The sequence below is a fragment of the Alosa pseudoharengus genome, unplaced genomic scaffold (assembly GCF_046254945.1).
Source record: "Alosa pseudoharengus isolate Yale_2024_CS ecotype anadromous, Long Island Sound unplaced genomic scaffold, YU_APseudo_1.1 YU_APseudo_1.1_scf_11, whole genome shotgun sequence".
Taxonomy (NCBI): Eukaryota; Metazoa; Chordata; class Actinopteri; order Clupeiformes; family Clupeidae; genus Alosa; species Alosa pseudoharengus.
Window position 1 is genome coordinate 36,325,140 of NW_027468576.1, and position 22,500 is coordinate 36,347,639.

The 22,500-nt window shown below is 46.5% G+C and overlaps 1 protein-coding gene across 1 annotated transcript in view; it reads right to left on the reverse strand.

The window, feature by feature from the left end:
- The window catches only part of slc30a7 (solute carrier family 30 member 7), an 18,580-nt gene extending 4,391 nt beyond the window's left edge, over positions 1-14,189 (reverse strand). The window contains exons 1-8 of the mRNA XM_076279088.1: positions 14,033-14,189; positions 12,972-13,073; positions 12,080-12,193; positions 10,977-11,064; positions 8,881-9,010; positions 8,262-8,441; positions 7,228-7,278; positions 5,504-5,639 (exon numbers count right to left, since the gene is read on the reverse strand). Coding sequence (XP_076135203.1) covers positions 5,504-5,639; positions 7,228-7,278; positions 8,262-8,441; positions 8,881-9,010; positions 10,977-11,064; positions 12,080-12,193; positions 12,972-13,073; positions 14,033-14,112 — 881 coding nt within the window. The 5' untranslated portion in view covers positions 14,113-14,189. The remainder of the gene's footprint in view (positions 1-5,503; positions 5,640-7,227; positions 7,279-8,261; positions 8,442-8,880; positions 9,011-10,976; positions 11,065-12,079; positions 12,194-12,971; positions 13,074-14,032) is intronic.
- Between the last annotated feature and the right edge of the window lie 8,311 nt (positions 14,190-22,500).

Sequence of the window (22,500 nt, forward strand, 5' to 3'; positions counted from 1 at the left end):
TAGTCACAGCGGACATTGGGCTAACCTTACTATTAGCCTGCTAGTCACAGCTAGTGAGCTAACCTTACTGTTAGCCTGCTAGTCACAGATGGTCTTGAGCTAAACTTCCTGTTAGCCTGCTAGTCACAGCTGACGTTGGGCAAACATTACTGTTAGCCTGCTAGTCACAGCTGACATTGGGCAAACATTACTGTTAGCCTACTAGTCACAGCTAGTGAGCTAACCTGCTAGTAACAGCTGGTCCTAAGCTAACCTTACTGTTAGCTTGCTAGTCACAGCTGACATTGGGCAAACCTTACTGTTAGCCTGCTAGTCACAGATGGTCTTGAGCTAAACTTACTGTTAGCCTGCTAGTCACAGATGGTCTTGAGCTAAACTTACTGTTAGCCTGCTAGTCACAGCTGACATTGGGCAAACATTACTGTTAGCCTGCTAGTCACAGCTAGTGAGCTAACCTGCTAGTAACAGCTGGTCCTAAGCTAACCTTACTGTTAGCTTGCTAGTCACAGCTGACATTGGGCAAACCTTACTGTTAGCCTGCTAGTCACAGCTAGTGAGCTAACCTTACTGTTACCCTGCTAGTCACAGCTGGGCTGCTGGGCTAACCTTACTGTTACCCTGCTAGTCACAGCTGACGCTGGGCTAACCAAAATGTGAATCAGTCCACATTTCCATTAGCAAATTAAAATGTTCAGTCTCTTAATCAATGGAGTAATCAACAACTGTAAGGTTGTTGGGACAACCTTAACAGAAACAGTTGATATAATTGCTACAAACATGAATGTATGTAAATACATCCATGCAGGAAGTCACTTAATGCAATGTAAAGTTAATGTAAGAGTATTTCTTTTTCTGTAGAAGAGATCTTTACAGCAGGGGGGGATGTTAATGCATGAGGTTTGGCTCCTACCATCAGACTGCAGCTCCATCACAGCTGACCCACTGGTCTCCCTCACTCAGCGCGCGCACACACGCACACACACATACGCACACACACACACATACACATACGCACACATACTAGTTTCCTTCACTAAACTCACTCACACACTCTCACACACACACACACACACCATCTCATGCATTGACGAAATGCCAGAGCACTGACCGTAGCATTGGACAAGCAGAGACAAACAGAAACACACACACACACAGGAAAATAAAAACATTCTCATACGGCCCAGAACCTGATAACCCACCATTAACCCAACCGCTGGCCTACTGCAATGCAGCAAGCTCTACGGGAAAACTACCCGATCAGATGCCAGACACACACACACACACACTACACAAAGAGAGACACACACATACATTTACGTCGATAGAAACACAGAACCTGATAAGAGAAAGACCGAAGGACCGAGTGACCCCACACTGGCAGTGCCAACATGCCAACAGCCCCATGTAGGTGTGCTCACACTCGCGCTCACACACCCGCTCACACCGGTTCTGTGCACAGCTCCAGTTCCCTGTGAGTGTTTTAGTTAACCGAGTTGGTTCTATTTTACGGGTTCTATGATGTTCCAAACAGTTTGCAGGTGTTCTGCAGTTTATGAGGCGTCTTGGCCCCACAGGGCATCTACACCAAGCAACCGTGCTGACCACCACTTCTATCCACCTCAAGCACAAACGTCCTCCAGCACTGGCCACTATGTACTGCGAGACACAGACACAGACACAGACACAGACACACACACACACACACACACACACACACACACACACACACACACACACACACACACACACACACACACACACACACACACACACACACACACACAACACACACACACACACACACACACACAGTTCTATCCACTGTGAGCTGCGTGCCACGTCTGCTAATGACAGACTGCAAGGACCGCTCTCTCAGCCACAACCATCTCACACATCACATGGGACACACACTCACGTCATTCCCCTACAGGAGGAAGTCTCTCTCTCTCACACACACACACACACCTAACACAACTCTGACAAGCAGAACCATCATCTTCTTCTCCCCTCTCCTCATCACTCCAGACCTCTGACCAGTCTATATCATACTGGTGCAATAAAACCACCATCCAACTCCTCCATCAGTTTCTCTCTCCCTCCCTCTCACACGCACACGCACACGCGCGCACACACACACGCACACACACGCACGCACACACACGCACACACACACACACACACACACACGCGAGCCCCAGGCCAGAACAAACAGGCCTGCGTTCGCTCCAAAACCACAGCGGGTCCGTTGTCCAGTCCAAACCAGCCTGACCACATCGCTTCTACAGCACCAATTATGGACATGATCTCAGAGCACATGGATGTGCCAGTGCAGCCAATCAGAGCACATGGATATGCCAGTGCGGCCAATCAGGCCCAGCAACAGAACAACCAGTCAGAACTGGCCAAAGGGCAGCCAATCAGAGCCAATCACAGAGCAACCAGTAACTGGCCACAGGACCAGTGCTGAGTGCTAAACTAGAATACTACAGGACAGTGCTGAGTGCTAAACTAGAATATTACAGGACAGTGCTAAGTGCTAAACTAGAGTACTACAGAAGGACAGTGCTGCATGCTAAACTAGAATACTACAGGACAGTGCTGAGTGCTAAACTAGAATACTACAGGTCCAGTGCTGGGTGCTAAACTAGAGTACTACAGGACTCTAGGCTACTACTGAATGCTAATATAATACCTTTGATCTGGTCATTGTGTGTACAATACAATACCTGTGATCTGGTCATTGTGTGTAAAATATAATATCTGTGATCTGGTCATTTCTTTGGCCTAACTAGACACCCATTCAAACAGTGTACTGGGGGCGACATTGGAAACAGTGAACTGAAGGGCATTAGAAAATGTGAACTGAAGGGCAATAGAAAGAAATGACAGAAGAAAAAGAGGAAAGGGAAGAAAAGAACAGAACAAGGAGGAAGGAAAGAGCTTAAGCTGAAATCTTAGAGACACAAAAAAGCCTTTGGGATGAAAGGGGGTGCATGTTAAAAGATGCCTTTGTTCACACATATTTTAAAGGAGTAGTCACTGATCGCCACCACATTCCACAGGAGATGGAGGGGGGGAGAGAAAGGGGTAGAGAGAGAGAGGGAGAGAGTGAATGAAGGGGGTGATGAAAAGAGGGGTGAATGCATAGAGTTTTTTTTCAGTACTGGCTCATTAGAACAGTAGAACAGGGAGGCCCTCTTCACTGTAGATGACACACACACACACAGAGAGAAAGACACACAGCCACAGAGAAACAGACAGCAACAGATAAACACACACACACACACACACACACACACACACACACACACACACACACACACACACACACACACACACACACACACACACACACACACACACACACACACACACACACACACACACACACACACACACAAACACACAAACACAAAAAAGTCTTCAGTCCAGATGACAGCTTCATTCTGAATCAACTTGACAACAGCAGCTAACGGGGCATCAATTTCACCCAGTCTGCTACTGATCTCACAGGCAGTGCAGGCAGAGCAGGGGACGCCTATGAGAGGGGATCTAGAGGGCCTGACAGGCAGAGCATGGGACGCCTATGAGAGGGGATCTAGAGGGGCTTGTCACTCCCCGATGTGAGTCGCTACCCGATGTGAGTCACGCATGCTCAGATTGATAGGTTTTACGGCATAACGCCAAGGGATCCGACTGAAATCCATAAAATAATTAACTTTTCTGTTTCAAAAACGTTTTAGCTATCTAAGATTGTTTGATTGCTAACGTTAGCAAACGCCCTTCAAGTGACAGCCTTTGTTGTGCTTGATTGCTTACTTACTTGCCAGCAGTGAACAAACTTCGTTATGTAGGTCAATTTTTATTGATATTACAGAAGTCTCTTGCTAGCAGGCTACTTCAGCCTCTAATCTAGAACTGACATTAGAGATCATGCCGTGAAAAAGTGATGCCTTACGCTAAATAATACATTACTGCTGTGTAGGCTAATGTCATTATTCTGTGGCTAACAGCACTGGTAGTCGCAAAGTAGCAAAGTGACGCATGCGCGACTCACATCCGGTAGCGACTCACATCGGGGAGTGACAGGGCTGACAGGCAGCGCAGGGGACGCCTATGAGAGGGGATCTAGAGGGCCTGACAGGCAGCGCAGGGGACGCCTATGAGAGGGGATCTAGAGGGGCTGACAGGCAGAGCAGGGGACGCCTATGAGAGGGGATCTAGAGGGGCTGACAGGCAGAGCAGGGGACGCCTATGAGAGGGGAACTAGAGGGGGTGACAGGCAGCGCAGGGGACGCCTATGAGAGGGGATCTAGAGGGGTGACAGGCAGCGCAGGGGACGCCTATCATGTTTGCTCAACAGTAACACAGGGGTCACTATAGGTCTGATAATAAACCAGGCTGCAACAGGCAGGATAAAGAGTGAGAATGAGTGTCTGTGTGTGTGTGTGTGTGTAAGTGTGTGTGTAAGTGTAGCATTGCGCCCACGCAGACACACCCACTGGCATCACACAGCTGCAGCACACGCCACATGAGAGACACAGCCGCTCGGCATGCTGGGAAGGGCTGCCAGCTCCACCCTCTACGGGCCTGTAATTGGGCTGTGTGTGTGTGTGTGTGTGTGTGTGTGTGTGTGTGTGTGTGTGTGTGTGTGTGTGTGTGTGTGTGTGTGTGTGTGTGTGTGTGTGTGTAGAAGCTTGAAGTGGCCAAAAGGATGGAAAGAGGGTGGACAGAGGACGACCGGGTGTGAGGAGGGAGGGTTTGGGGAAAGTTGGTGTGTGTGTGAGTGTGAGTGTGAGTGTGAGTGAGTGTGAGTGTGTGTGTGTGTGTGTGTGTGTGTGTGTGTGTGTGTGCTGTGTGTGCGTGCGCTGTGTGTGTGTGCGTGCGCTGTGTGTGTGTGTGTGTGTGTGTGTGTGTGTGTGTGCATGTGTGTGCGCTGTGTGTGTGTGTGTGTTGTGGCTGCAGGGAGGAGTACTCAGTCTGTGATTATCCCCTCTTCTGCCTCTTCTGTCAGACAGCTAACAGGTGGGGACCATGAGAACTGTGCCTGTGTGTGTGTAAGTAGGAGTAAGTGTGTGTGAGCATGTGAGAGAGCATGTTTGTGTGTGTGTGTGTGTGTGTGTGTGTGTATGTATGAGAGAGAGACACTGTGTGTGTAAGTGTGTGCATAACGGCTTCTACACACAGTTGCGTTCCATCGACGCATGCCAGTGGGTGTTCCCGACGGTAGCTATGCAAATGACTTGAAGTATACCCGTAATTTGATTGGTTGGTGCTGTCCGTTGATTGGCTTGATTGGCCGGTGCCGTCTGTCGGTGCAGCAACAGCTGAACTTCTCAACGTGAGCGCTGGAGAAACGCGACGGACCCACAATTCAGTTGGGCAACGGATGGCGTGAGCCCATGTAAAGTGAATGGCATGAGTCTCCAGCAACGCAACACACGCAACTGTGTGTAGGAGCCGTAAGTGTGTGCATTCGAGTGTGTGTGTGTGTGTGTCTCACCTGACTCCGATGAGTATGGAGATGAGCATGGAGCAGATGGGATCTGCGATCATCAGGTCGTACTTTTGCATTAGGAGCGCCGAGATGATCACTCCAATACTTCCCAGAGTGTCCGCCACAATATGCAAAAAGACTCCTACATAGAGAGAGAGAGAGGGAGAGACAGAGAGAGAGAGAGAAAGAGAGAGAGAGAGAGAGATCAAATAAAAAGTAACATGTTGGCTATATTAGTGTGTTTTCAGCTGTTGAACTCACACACACACACACACACACCAACCCATCACCATGGTAGTGTGGGTGTGAACACAGTCTTTGGGTTTGCTGCTGTGTGTGAGAGAGAATAGCACTCTATTCCCCAAGGAGCAACCACTACTGCAAAACACACCCTCCCTCCCTCCCTCCCACACACACTCTGTTGGTTGTGCTGCTAGCTCCCAAACATGAAATTGGGGCAGCCAGTTCAGAATCAGAACATCACAAACAAACTCTGGCCTCCAACACAAACACAGAGAGAGAGAGAGAGAGAGAGAGAGAGAGAGAGAGAGAGAGAGAGAGAGAGAGAGAGAGAGAGAGAGAGAGAGAGAGAGAGACACTTCGCACCAGACTTTGATTTTCATAGAGTGCAGGACCCCCCCCCCCCACTCATACACACCTCCTCATCTCTGCAGTCCTTCAATGCAGCCCACCCCTAAACCAGGCCTCCCAAAGCCCCCCCGACCCTCCCTACACACACACCACAACACACACACACACACACACACACACACACACCATCTCTCTGTGTGCCAGGGTGAAGGGGACAAACTGCTTTCTGTCTTACCCCCCCTCCCTACCCTTGTTCACTCTCTCTTTCTCTCCCTACTCACTCGTCTCTATCCCCCCCTTTCTCTTTCTCTTTCTCTCTCTCTCTCTCTCTCTCTCTCTCTCTCTTTCGGGTTAAGAGGACAAGCTGCTTTCTCTTCTCTGCTCATTCCCACAGCCACAGAGACAAAAGCTGTTTAAAGGGACCCAGCAGAAGGGCCCACACTGCTCCTGTTAACCCAGCAGTGCACGCACACACACACACACACACACACACACACACACACACACACACACACACACACACACACACATATGTATTCACATGCTGTACGCACATACATCCAAGAACAATAATCCACATAAAAGTAATCGCTTGAACACACACACACACAGATCTGCAGTGAAGTCACATTTGTTTGTACAAAAAACAACAGGAGTTCTCAGTCAGGGCTACTGAATTTGCAATAAAAGTAAGGAATTGTAATTACAGTAAGAGATTATGAGACTAAAGAAACAAGGAATATACACACACACACACACACACACGTGTATTATCGGATCAATAATCGCTAGGTTTGTTTGTATATCCTGTATCCACGTTTTAACTGTGCTGTAAGACACTAAGGAAAATACACTAAGGAAGTTGCTGTGTATCTGTGCTTGCGTGTGGGGGTGTGTGTGTGTGTGTGTGTGTGTGTGTGTGTGTGTGTGTGTGTATGTGTGTGTGTGTGTTACTAAGGAAAAGACGCTAAGGACTAAAGTTGCTGTATCTGTGCTTGACTGTACATAGAACTGCTGTGGCGAACTAAATAAGAGAAACACGCTCCTTCTGAGGTCTCACTCTGGCTCACTATCAGATCAGCTGGTGTGTGGTGCGCCCTGCTGGCCAAAGAGAGTACTGCAGCATGAGAGACGCTTACCATCCAGGATCTGTTTGCTGGAGACCTTGCCAGTGTCCAGACTGTGGTCGTCTGCAACAGAAGGGACAGAGGGAGGCGGTCACTGGATTAACTAGAGCAGAGATACAGACAGAGAACAGCACACAGAACCAGCAGAACACAGAGGAGAACAGAGGACAACCGCCCAACACAGGAGCAGAAGGCAGGAGAACAGAGAAGCGGAATACAGGAGAGCAGAGACAAACAGAGGAACGGAGCACGGGAGAACAGTGAAGAACAGAGGAGCAAAACACAGGAGAACAGTGAAGAACAGAGGAGCAGAACACAGGAGAACAGAGGAGCAGAACACAGGAGAACAGAGGAGCAGAACAGAGGAGAACAGAGGAGTAGAACACCAAAGCAGTACGCAGGAGAACAGAGGAGCAGAACACAGGAGAACAGAGGAGTAGAACACCAAAGCGGTACGCAGGAGAACAGAGGAGCAGAACACAGGAGAACAGAGGAGGAGCAAAAGAGGAGCAGTCCGCAGACAGAGCGAGCAGAGAGCAGACAGACAGACAGAGTGAGTGGAGAGCAGATAGAGTGAGTGGAGAGCAGATAGAGTGAGTGGAGAGCAGACAGAGCGAGTGGAGAGCAGATAGAGTGAGTGGAGAGCAGACAGACAGACAGAGCGAGTGGAGAGCAGACAGACAGAGCGAGTGGAGAGCAGACAGACAGACAGAGCGAGTGGAGAGCAGATAGACAGAGCGAGTGGAGAGCAGACAGACAGACAGAGTGAGTGGAGAGCAGACAGACAGAGTGAGTGGAGAGCAGACAGACAGACAGAGTGAGTGTAGAGCAAATAGAGTGAGTGGAGAGCAGACAGAGCGAGTGGAGAGCAGACAGACAGAGTGAGTGGAGAGCAGACAGACAGAGCGAGTGGAGAGCAGACAGACAGACAGAGTGAGTGGAGAGCAGATAGAGTGAGTGGAGAGCAGACAGAGTGAGTGGAGAGCAGACAGACAGACAGACAGAGTGAGTGGAGAGCAGACATCAATAGCAGAGACGCCACTCACCATGACAGGGCTCCTCGTGGGAGTGCCCGTGGCCTCCATGCCCGTGGTCATGCCCGTGGTCGTGCCCGTGACCCCCGTGGCTGTGCCCATGCCCGCCGTGGCTGTGCCCGTGCCCTTGGCCACCATGGCTGTGGGCGTGGCCTGCGCTGCCGTTGAAGAGGGAGTGGCTATGGCCGTGACCTGTGGAGGGAGGACTTGACAAATCAGACGGCAGGCTTTGCGCTATGGGGCAGTGTTGGTGTGAGGGAGTGTGTTGCTATGGGGCAGTGTGTTGCTATGGTACAGTGTGTTGCTATGAGGCAATGTAGATGTGAGGGAGTGTGTTGCTATGGGGCAGTGTAGGTGTGAGGGAGTGTGTTGCTATGGGGCAGTGTAGGTGTGAGGGAGTGTGTTGCTATGGGGCAGTGTAGATGTGAGGGAGTGTGTTGCTATGGGGCAGTGTAGGTGTGAGGGAGTGTGTTGCTATGGGGCAGTGTAGATGTGAGGGAGTGTGTTGCTATGGGGCAGTGTAGATGTGAGGGAGTGTGTTGCTATGGGGCAGTGTAGGTGTGAGGGAGTGTGTTGCTATGGGGCAGTGTAGGTGTCAGGGAGTGTGTTGCCATGGCCGCTGGCGTCTTACCCTCTCCGCCGTGTGAGTGGCCGTGCCCCCCGTGCTGGAAAACGAAGATGCCCACCAGGTTGACCAGCAGCCCGGCGATGGAGACGGGGAGCAGCCGATCGTGATGGACATCAGGCGGCTCCAGAGCACGCTGGGAAATGTAGTAATGTACTTACTGATCAGAGGACAACAGCACCATTCAACCTCATATACATCATACATGGGAAATGTATTAATGTATTTAATGATCCTAGGACAACAGCACCATTCAACCTCATATACATCATACATGGTTGAATCATAGATATGAATGTAGTCATAATAACTACGATTCAACCATATATGATGTAACATATTAAAGCAGATAATTATGAAACTATGAAAACAGCACCATTCAAGCATATGTGGCTCTCTTCCATTATGGACCGGGGCTGGCCCAAGGCTTTTCTCCGGTCTTAAACTGGCCTCGTGTTGCATGGCCTCGGTGTTGTGTTTCCGTAAGGAGCTGTAATATCGGGGACATTAGCTAACAATGCTAGAAACTTCTAAACAGTGCTTAGCCCCGCGAGCATACTGTACGTCAAATTAATTACAAGGACATTAGTATATAGTCTACATATATATATATATATATATACACATATATGTAGATCGTTTTTCTTCACAAAAATAAGCAAATGACACTTACAGTATGTTGCTAGGCAACCCTAAACAAATGCTACCGGTCTATTTTTAAATTTCTCTGGTTTTATTGTTGTGTCGTATTCCATTCCAAAAAGTCCTCGGTTCAGCCCCGATTCGGCCCTGCCCTACTCCAGGGTCGACCTGAGGCCGTCTGGGCCGCAGCCCCGGTCCAGCCTCAATCATGGAAATACAAAAAGTCTGAGGCTTTACCCCATAGTGGAAAAGCGCCAATGATGTACCAATTAATGACGATATGAAAAGAGCACCAATCAATACTATCCTCTTTGCCGCAAGTCACATTAGCTTACAGTGTTGAGAGAGCCTGAAATCCAGACCATGGAAATCTAGAAAGATTAAGGATCTGGTCATGACTAATGTAATGGCCCTACTCGAGGGGCGGCACAAAGCATGCATTTGAAAATCTCACTTGGGACTCCGTACATGTATACATGTGTTCTATGTCTTTTTCTGTGTGTCTTTGGTGATGTCTTTGTCCTGTCCACCGAAGCAAATCCCTAGCAATTTGCACCGAGTTGTATGGCAATAAAGTATTGAATCTTGGATTGGATAACACTACCACCAATGTTTACTGACTGATTCCGGACTTCGACGTTACAGCGCTGTCGTCATCTGTTTAGCTCGCCTCTGGCCAGCCTATATCAGATACACCGATGTGACTGATTGGTGCAGCTCGGTTTCATGGGCATGGGTAATGGGCATCATTACTCATTGCCAGAGTGACTCGCTGGCTAATTTCAAATTGTGCTCTCGCGAGAACTCTGGATTTCCAGGGTATTGTTGAGAGCCACACAAACACCAAAAAATGACAATTAATCCCTGTTAATATCAGCCATTAACTCCAGTCGCTCACCAGGCGTGTTGTTCCACATGCGAGCTGCCCATGTTGTAGTTGATAACATGTGCGTCACATGCACATCACTGCAGGAGGTCAAATTCTATACTCAACTCAACTCAGTTCTATTCTCCTCCACTGAGCATCCTGACAAGCTTACTCTCGTTCACCCAGTCCCAAGGCTGCTGCTGTCATACACAGACGAGTGTGATGGCGAGGACGCGAGGATGACACGCAAATTCGTGAAGCGTTCCATATTAGGGCAGCCGTGGCCCACTGGTTAGCTCTTCGGACTTGTAACTAGAGGGTTGCCGGTTCGAACCCCGACCAGTAGGCCACGGCTGAAGTGCCCTTGAGCAAGGCACCTAACCCCTCACTGCTCCCCGAGTGCCGCTGTTGTTGCAGGCAGCTCACTGTGCCGGGATTAGTGTGTGCTTCACCTCACTGTGTGTTCACTGTGTGCAGTGTGTTTCACTAATTCACGGATTGGGATAAATCCAGAGACCCAATTTCCCTCACGGGATCAAAAGAGTATATATACTTATACACTGAAGAGTGTGAGTGTTTTTAGAGTTCCTACCTCAACTCCCTCAGAGAAGATGAAGAATGCGGTGAAGATGAGGAAGAGGCCGTTGACAAACCCGGCCAGCACCTCTGCTCTCACGTACCTGCAACACGCGCGCGCGCACGCACACACACACACACGCGCGCACGCACACACACACACACACACACACACACACAGTTACACAACAGTTTATTACACCAACTGACTCGCTCACTCACTCGCACTCTCTCACACAGACACGCACGCACACACACAGTTACACAACAGTTTATTACACAAACTGACTCGCTCACTCACTCGCGCTCTCTCTCTCTCACACACACACACACACACACACAGAGACACTATAGCAGCTTCACTCATAGAAGAGTATATGTGTGTGTGTGTGTTTGTGTGTGTGTGTGTTCACCCGTAAGAGAAGGAGTCGTTGGCTCTCCACCGTGAGATGACTGAAGCTGCTATAGTGTCTGTATGTATATGTATGTATGTGTGTGTGTGTGTGTGTGTGTGTGTGTGTGTGTGTTCACCCGTAAGAGAAGGAGTCGTTGGCTCTCCACCGTGAGATGACTGAAGCTGCTATAGTGTCTGTATGTATATGTATGTGTGTGTGTGTGTTTGTGTGTGTGTGTGTGTGCGTTCACCCATAAGAGAAGGAGTCGTTGGCTCTCCACCGTGAGATGACTGAAGCTGCTATAGTGTCTGTATGTATATGTGTGTGTGTGTGTGTGTGTGTGTGTGTGTGTGTGTGTTCACCCATAAGAGAAGGAGTCGTTGGTTCTCCACCGTGAGATGACTGAAGCTGCTATAGTGTCTGTATGTATATGTATGTATGTGTGCGTGTATGTGTGTGTGTGTGTGTTCACCCGTAAGAGAAGGAGTCGTTGGCTCTCCACCGTGAGATGACTGAAGCTGCTATAGTGTCTGTATGTATATGTATGTGTGTGTGTGTGTGTGTGTGTGTGTGTGTGTGTGTGTGTGTGTGTGTGTGTGTGTGTGTGTGTGTGTGTGTGTTCACCCGTAAGAGACGGAGTCGTTGGCTCTCCACCGTGAGATGACTGAAGCTGCTATAGTGTCTGTATGTATATGTATGTGTGTGTGTGTGTGTGTGTGTTCACCCGTAAGAGAAGGAGTCGTTGGCTCTCCACCGTGAGATGACTGAAGCTGCTAGGCCGGCCAGGAGAGCCGTGCAGTCAAAGAACATGTGGAAGGAGTCGGAGATGAGGCCCAAACTAGAAACACACACACACACTATGTCAAATCCTCTGACACACACAATACTTCAAATCCTTAGACACACACACTGTATCAAAACCTTAAAAAAACCATATACACTCAGTGTATTAAAACCTTACACTCACAGGCCACCTCCCTTACATAACCAAAGCCATTGTTAAGCTTAACACACTCGTCTTCAGGTTACACATGAGAACAAATGAGAACAAATAACTAAGACTGTAGGCCTAGCACAAGGGAAACAATGGCCCCCTAACTCTCGGTTTGTCTCACACAAAGACACACCTCTTTCTCACACATCCTCACAATCTCTCTCTCTCTCTCTCTCTCTCTCTCTCTCTCCTATTGGTGTAAATATCAAATTTTTGTGTCAGTAGCCTTCCATATCACAAACACAACAGTCCAAATACACAAGCCCTCCACTTTGTCACGTATGATGCATTTCCATGGCAAATGAATGATACACGTGCAAATCGTGCAAATATAAAACGGACTAAGTAGCACATTGTTTAAAGTTCATCATGTCCACACCAGTGTACACACAGGGTAAAATGCATTAACGCAAACACTACCATTCACAAACCAGGATGTCAACATCGTGTACTTGACAGAATGCTTCCATCATTCATTGCAACACGAGCCACCATGAGCCTCCACCGCAGCCTCCGCTAGCCGGCTGCCTACTCGCCGTAAGACCTACGTGGCACATCCTGGATGCAGGGTGACGTTCGTACGGTCCTAGCAGCAGCAGCAGCAACAGCAACGTTAACTTACCTGTTACTCCAGATGCCGTAGAGTAGCTCCACAAAGGCAAATGACAGGTTCAGACAGAGGAAGAAGAACAGGTTCCGAGAGGTTTTGTCCGCGAGAATTGATCTGAAGGACGAGATTTATATGGTTTAGGCAAAAAAAATGAAAATCTCAAGCTCTATACAGTCTCTTACTAGAATCGTATGCTAACACACCAAGCTGCCACGCAAGCGAACAAGCATGACATTACAGATGCAAAATTGCTGATGGCCCGTGTACGCCTTCATGCTTTTGCACACATAGTTACAAACTAAAACACACATCAACTGACAACATAGCTGAAGTTAATAGTGCATATAGATAATAGTTAGTTAGCTTGCTTGCTTGCTAGCTGGCTCAAGTCTCTAGCTAACATTAGTTAACCAGATGGCAAAGTAAAGCTGATGCTTCCAGCAGTAAATAAATACCTCTGGCAGGACTGACTATAGTTCCTTCGCAGTTTGTTGAATGAATAACTATTAAACAACTTATATCAACCGAGCCTTATCATAACACTTATCGCTGAAAACGCCCAGCTAGCAAATCAAAGCACTAGCTGCCGTCGGCTAGAACGTTGTGTGGAGAGACTAGGTGCGGTACCGACGCTTAGCATCCACCGCCAGGTGAGCGCTTGTAAGGGTCTGTCATTTCATTAAACTCCAGAATAAACCAGAGACAACTCGCACGGATCACTCAGCACAAATGTTACTTTGTGGCTGACGGAGTAGCTAGATATCTGGGATGCACTCAGACCAATACAGCTGTTAACTCCAAGCAGATGCCGACAGCCTCTGTTAGCTTGACTGCATAACACAGAGATTTGCCATAGCAAAGACACAATAAAATCTGTTGTCACGCTCAGTTTGATATCAAAGGTGTTGACCTGAACTGAATTACAGTTTAGCTGTTCATAAGCCAATCAAAAAATAGTTTGAGCTAACAAGCTAGCTAGCAAGTTGGATGTAGGGAAATCGCTAACGTAAACGTTGCTTAAAACATCTTCCTTGCTGGAAAGAGGAAATGAAGAAACAGAATAATTTAGTTACCGAAACCATCCTGAAATCTTGGCGACGAGGTTGAATTTTGTAGGCTTATATTCGTCATCTTTAATTGATAAGGGTAACATTTTTACCCACACCTACACCCACTGAAATCCCCCAGTAACGTACAGTACACGGGGTTTTCTCAACTTCAGTCAGTTGCTGGTGCAAAAGTAACCGCATACTTCCGGTCAGCAGAGGGCGCCTTAAAACTATTTTTGTTGAGCCGTCTGCGGCGCGGATTGATTATTTTGCCCCTGTGATTGTGCACTGTGACTGCTGATTGTAATTGTTTCATCGGTTCTGTTGATAACAGCCTGGCGAAACCTAACCTACACTAATAATAACCTAGCCAGACCACCATACTTGATAACATCAGGCTTACATGAAGCAGTCGCCTAAATGCCTACACTAGACTGCTGTGGACTTGGACCTCAGCGGCCAGAGGTTCAGTTCATGTCGAAGTTCCTTCAACTGCTCGGTCGGTTGGGACCGGTTGGGACACAGGTCGCAGGTCAGTGACAGTAAAAGTAAGCCTGCAGCTAAACATTCTCTAGTGGTTTTATTCCGTCGTGATTAATTAGTCGGCACTAGATGGCACCAGAGCTCCGATATTAAATGTGCTGCTAAAAAGAACATGTAGCCTAGTCTAGGACCGCTGCACACATGGTCTTACTGAAAATAAGTAGGCCTATTAGTCTATCCCATCACACAGACTGTGGTAGCCTACTGTGGTAACGGACCAAAGTTGGAGTTATGTCTTACTGGTAGAGGTGGATGAAGTACGCATTTCCTTTACTTAAGTTAAAGTATAGATACACCATGTCAAATATTACTCCAATAGGCCTACAAGTGAAAGTTGCTAAGTCAGATTTTTACTTAAGTACAGAAGTAGGCTACTTGGTTTAAAAAATATAGGGCCTACTTAAGTATTCAGAAGTACAAGTTTTTTCTTTTTAATGTATTGAAAGGTAATGTTTATGGTCATTAATAGGGTAGCCTATACATCCTTTGGTCGGGACTTGAAGAGACCTTTAGTTCCTTACATGCAACAAACACATTTGACCAATTTTCATAACTTTGTAACTGTTCAATTGGATGCAATGGTATCATTTAAATCATTATTTATTCTCAGTTCCCAAATCTAAAACATTTTCACTGCCAAATACAAAACCAGATAACTCAATTATGAGTAGATCAATTAATAATGTAGGCTAAAGATCTAGCTATGTGGTGAATGTCAGGTGATTGTCTAATTTTATTCCAATTTCACAATGACACCAGACCACTTCTCAAATCTCAATTGCTAACAGGTTCGTCTGAGTTCTCCCAGGCTACATGGAGGATGTTCTGATGAAGGATCTGTTGTCACCATCATTACCACAGCTAATTCAGCCAAGTTCAAATTGAACTATTGAAAAATTGAACTTCAAGATGGTCTATCGCATTATTGCATTTAAAGAATCAAATGTGGTTAACAGTAACGAGTACTTCATGCTCATATTTCAAATGTAGTGGAGTCAAAAGTACATTATTTGTCTTTCAAATGTAGTTGAGTTTCCAAAAATATTAATACTCAAGTAAAGTACAGATACTCAAAATTCATACTTAAGTACAGTAATCAAGTAAATGTACTTAATTACTGTCCACCTCTGTTTACTGGAATGTGACACCTTTAGATTCCCACAGCAGCCCATAACTGGTCCATATCTTTATCTTTTTCATGAATTGCTCTTGAAATTTCCTCTCTGATTGCCAGCCATGGAAAGCTAGGCGTAGCCTGGGCTTTTTTATGATTATTATTATAAATAATATGATTTCAGTCCTTCTGCAGTGAACAGGAAGCTTATTAGCCTTAGGTAAGCTTTTGGCCGTTTTTGGTCTGTTATTGCCTCTATGGCACTATGAAAATAAATAAAATGGAGCTGAGCTGAGTAGCTCTCCTGGTATTTGCACAATGCCCAGTTGATGGGTTCAAGCTATTTCTCTGAGAATGAAATAGAAAGCATCTGCAAGGGGAATACCCAACTCTAATCTAATCTAATTTAAGGTTAAAACCACAGAAAGGGCCCACCGCAGTTTGGATCAGTGCGGTGGACAATCTCGACACCCTGTCTGGACAAACAACCTCCACTTTTCCCTCGCTCCAGAGCACACACTTGTTATCATGAAAACGCTCTCTCACATGGTTCACACCGTCTCCGGGGTCAACCTGCAGCCAGCACACACTCCCGGTGAGTGTAATGCTTACACATCACACTGATGGACACACACACACACACACACATACCACACTGATGGACACACACACCACATGTATCACACTGATGGACACATCATATTAATACACACAAACACACTACACATACAGTATCACAATGAGTGATGGACACACACTACACATATCACACTGAGTGATGGACACACACACACACACTGTTCACATCACACACTACACATATCACACTGAGTGATGGACACACACACTACTCACATCACACACTACACATATCACACTGAGTGATGGACACACACACATCACACACTACACATATCACACTGAGTGATGGACACACACACACACACTACTCACATCACACACTACACATATCACACTGAGTGATGGACACGCACACATCACACACTACACATATCACACTGAGTGATGGACACACACACACACACTACTCACATCACACACTACACATATCACACTGAGTGATGGACACGCACACATCACACACTACACATATCACACTGAGTGATGGACACACACACCACTCACATTACACACTACACATATCACACTGAGTGATGGACACACACACATCACACACTACACATATCACACTGAGTGATGGACACACACACTACTCACATCACACACTACACATATCACACTGAGTGATGGACACACACACATCACACACTACACATATCACACTGAGTGATGGACACACACACTACTCACATTACACACTACACATATCACACTGAGTGATGGACACACACACATCACACACACATCACACACTACACATATCACACTGAGTGATGGACACACACAACGCACATCACACACTACACATATCACACTGATGGACACACACACACATGAAGAATAATCAATGCACACTTGTCAGCGGTTGTTCAGGACCACAGGAGAGGGAAATGAATGGTAAATCCATAAGGCCATTATCAATGTTCAAATGACTGCGCATTACAGGTGTCAGAGGTGAAGTTTTCCATTAGAGACGTGGGAATAATAAAGTACAGATAACTGGGCCTGAACACACACTTCAAAGAAAGGCACAATCTTCAAAGGACGGAGTGTGTCTTCGGTCAGGGCTGATGAATATGGATCACTGGCGCAAAACACACACACACACTTCTCATACATACAAACACACACATAAATATACACACAAATACACAAACACACACAAATAAGCACACGCATACACATACATGTATACACAAACACACACACACACACATTTTTATTTGGATCCAAAAGGCAAACAAGGAAAACAAGATTCATGCCCACGCAAACGTATACACACACACACACACACAGGGCTGAGATGAATATGGATCACTGGATGGCACTGGAGGCTGTTAATAACATCATTGTCAGGCCACAGATATGAATCGTGACTGATGCAGAACTCATACGCCCATCACATCCTCCCTCCAACAAACACACACACACACACACATACACACACACACACACACACACACTAGGGCTCGTCTGGAGGGTAGGTCTCATTGAGATTCTTCAGCCTGATCTCTCATCTACACGAGTACCTCTGCCAAATGGATTAACAAAGCCCACTGAGGGTCTGTAGACAAAACCAATTCCAGAGGAGAAATGGATGAGGGGTATTGCGCAATAATATTACCATAGCGTCCTTAAACACAAAGGGAAATACCCAGTGTTGGGAAGGTTACTTTTGAAATGTATTCCACTACAGATTACTGAATACATTCACTAAAATATATTTTGTAACGTATTCCAATAGATTACTCAAAGTGAGTGACGTATTTTGAATACCTTGGATTACATGGATGTTGTATTATATTTTATTAGTAGTGGATGAAACAGTTATGTGAGGTTATGTGAAGTTGTAAGACTCGTATTGTGTGCTGCCTTCGCCAAATCCCTCATGCTTTTCACTGAAAACTTCATATTATTCTCGCACAAGCATTTGACTCAGAGGATGTGACGTTTCTAACTGCAGTTGCAGCTCTACATGGCACTGAATCACAATCCATGCTTCAGGGGAAAAGCCTTCCGAAAATTCCCAAAAAAGAGGAGGAAAATGTGATGGGGTCTGTGTGATGGTCAAAATGGGATCTGGGAAATCCCATCCCATGGTGAAATTTCACCAACTTAAGATTCTGATACTATCATAACGACATCCTGGATTTTGTGTGGATTGTATCCAGGATGTTGCTAGGATGGTTGCCTGATTTTGCGGCTCTTGGAAGTGTGTGTGTGTGTGTGTGTGTGTACTAGTGTCAATCCACTCTGCTATGGCCATTGGAACAGGCACCCTTCCTGTGGAGGAATGTCCCAGATCTCTGGTTCCCATCTCCAGGCTATTGTGTGTGTGTGCGTGCGTGCGTGCGTGTGTGTGTGCGTGCATGCGTGTGTGTGTGTGTGTGTGGGAGAAAAAAGAGACAAAAGAATAATATAGCCGCAAGCGGCAATGGCGGGCCCGAGCACCTGCGGGCCGCAACCCGTGACATGTCGGAATCCAACAAAGCACCGACGTGGTGCGTTTGTGAAATGTACATATTTCATGCGTGTGCTATTTGTTTTTGTATTTTATTTTCTGCCACATGTACTTGCTTGGCCAGGTGGGGGCGCAATGTACGGCAGGCCCATTGGGTGTCATCATAATCATAATATCTATTAACCTGAGAAGTTTCAGACCATTTATTCAAAGCATAGAGCATTTCTGGCACATTTCCTGCTTGGCCAGATGGTGGCGCTATGCTAGGCCTTTGAATTACGCATGTGAATATCATCACAATAATGATATCCAATATTTTATAAAGTTTCAGATCAATCACTTAAGGCATTTTCCATTTCTGGCACATTTCCTGCTTGGCCAGGTGGTGGCGCTATGCCAGGCAGGCCCATTGGGTGTCTGGATATCATTATAATCATGATATCTATTAATCTGAGAAGTTTCAGACCATTCATTCGATGCACTGTGATTTATGACACATTTCCTGTTTATGTGGTGAGATATTAAAATCATATCAAATAAATTACAACATTCAAAAATCCCTTCACAATTTAACATCAGCGACATCTTGGCATAATGTTTGCCAAATTTCAAATGAATCTGACAAACCGTCTAGGAGTATGTTCAAATTGATCATGTGAAATCAGTATAATTGCCATTCTTTCTGTTGCCAGTTGGTGGCGCTATGCCAAACATGCATTATGGGCATGTGAATATTATCATTAACATGGTCTTTAATGACCTGTGAAATTGAAAACATTTCAAGCCATGCATGGTGAATTATGACACATTTATTGTTTATGTGGAAGGGTATTAAAATTAATCATTTCGCCATTTCGTCAAATTACAACATATCAAAAAAAGGCTTCACAATTTAGAATCAGGAACATCTCGACGTCATGTATACCAACTTTGACATGAATCGGATCAACCGTCTAGGAGGAGTACGTTAAAATTGATCATGTCCACAACGCACAAATTCTCAATTACCTCACTTCCTGTGGGTGTGGCTAATGGCATGTTAATACAAAAGTTGTTTGTTTTTGGGAGTTACATACACCCACCAAATTTGGTGTGTGTATCTAAATATATGCCAACCACAAGTCACTGTGACGTAAGGGGGCGCTATGGAGTTCCTGGGCAACACCCAGTGCCAAGCTTTTATCCCTGTCTATTCACTGTACCACTTGATGTGTGTGTCAAATTTCAAGACTTTTCGACCATGTTAACCACCTCAAAATATATGCCAACCACGGAATCAGTCACCTAAGGGGGCGCTAGCGAGTCCCTGGCAAGCTTTTATCCCTGTCTATTCACTGTACCACTTGATGTGTGTGTCAAATTTCAAGACTTTTCGACCATGTTAACCACCTCAAAATATATGCCAACCACGGAATCAGTCACCTAAGGGGGCGCTAGCGAGTCCCTGGGCCACGCCAGGGGTCAAGCTCTTGTACCTAACAGCGTTGCGTGCCACCTGACGCGTGTGCCAAATTTCAAGAGTTTTCGACCATGTTAACCACCTCAAAAACAGGAAAGCAAAAAAGTGGAATAACAATAATAATAATAATCCTTACAAAAACAATAGGGCCTTGCGCCCTTCGGTGCTCAGGCCCTAACTAGACCTACAGAGCAAGGGAATAGAAGTATGTTTGTGCTGGCATGCCTTCAGGGCTTTAATACAGAGCCCCCCCCCCCCCACACACACACACACACCCAGATCCAGCCTGCTTCTAAACACTCTGGTTTCCAGGAACTGAGCCTCTTTCCCAGCCAGTAGGCTCAACACACGCACACACACACACACACACTGGTACTGTCAGCCAAGACACACACACACACCTCGCAACACACACACTATCCCTACCCACACCACAATCAACACACACAATCACCAGTCAACACACACACATCATAAGTTAACACACACACACACACTCATCACATCATAATCCCATCAGGTCCCCTGACCAGGCTGGATGAGCAACAGCTGGACATGAGCAGCAAAGAAACTTTAGCCATGACTGTGTGTGTGTGTGTGTGTGTGTGTGTGTGTCTGCTCAGCCCTGCATGAGGAGAGAACAGCAGCAGTTATATGCATATGGAGAGTCTACTGTATATGGGGAGTGTGCATGAGGAGTGTATGTGGGGTGTGTGTGGGGGGAGTCTGTATGAGGAGTCTGTATGGGGAGTCTGTATGAGGAGTCTGTATGAGGAGTCTATATGAGGAGTCTGTATGGGGAGTCTATATGGGGAGTCTGTATGAGGAGTCTATATGAGGAGTCTATATGAGGAGGCTGTATGAGGAGTCTGTATGGGGAGTCTATAAGAGGAGTCTGTCCTGGTCCTGGAGGGGGAGAGCTGCATTCCTTCTCTCCCTGAAGAGGGAGTCATTTTCATTTTCAAACTCTTCTGATCCAAACAGCTGAATGGGAGAACAAACAGCTTGACCCCCCCCCCCCCACACACACACACACACACACACAACACACACACACACACACACAGATCACAGATACTCCTTCTCTCCCCTTGAGGTCAGAATATGCAGGGATTCCAGAATGAGGACAGAACTTGGCAGAGGTTCCATGCCTGACTCAGCAGATCCGTGTTCTCTTCTCAGTTCTCCGTGTTCCGCTCCAGAAGCAGGCAGAGCAGAGGTCAGAACCCTGAGTGTCTGCAAGAGGACACAATAAGGGATGTCACAGGCCTTCAGCGCTAACTGTCCTATTGTACAGAAGAAAGAGTTCAACTGCCGTTAAACTCCAGTGACAGCGGGTGAACTAAAGTTAGGTCCACACACACACACACACTCACACATGCACACACATAAACAATCAGTCAAGGATAATGTGAGGTCCAGATGTTACTGTAATGGCAAAAGTTAAGGCCACACATACACACACTAACTCACACCCACACACACACAAACACACACACATACACTCACACACATTGTGTTAAGGAACCTCTTGAAGACAACATGGTGAATCTCAAGTCAAGTTTATCCTGTAAAATACATGTACAACACAAACACAAAGGGACAAAGACATACACACACAAAGAAAAGTACACACACACACACACACACACACACACAAACACAAAGAAAAGTACACACACACACACACAAACACAAAGAAAAGTACACACACACACACAAACACAAAGAAAAGTACACACACACACAAACACAAACACAAAGAAAAGTACACACACACACACAAACACAAAGAAAAGTACACACACACACAAACACAAACACAAAGAAAAGTACACACACACACACACACACACACAGTTGTTGTTATGGAGGTTTGGGGTGGTCCAGCCTCCATGGGTCCAGATAACAATTGGTACTGGAGATGGACCCAAAGCAGATGTGTGGTGAATCTGACCCGTACCTACGGCTCCATCTGGACCCAAAGCGGATGTGTAGTAAATCTGACCCGTACCTACGGTTCCGTCTGGACCCAAAGCGGATGTGTAGTAAATCTGACCCGTACCTACGGCTCCATCCCCCTGGACACGTGTCAAACTCAGCTGGAGAAGCATTGCATCATATTACAAACCCCATGCTATCATAATCACAGCAGGAGACATAGGAGAAAGGTGTGTGTGCCTGTGTGTGTGTGTGCGAGTGTGTGTGTTCTCAAAGACCAGTCACAAAAGGTGATAAAAACAGCAGAATGTGCTGATGTGCTCTGGTAGGCA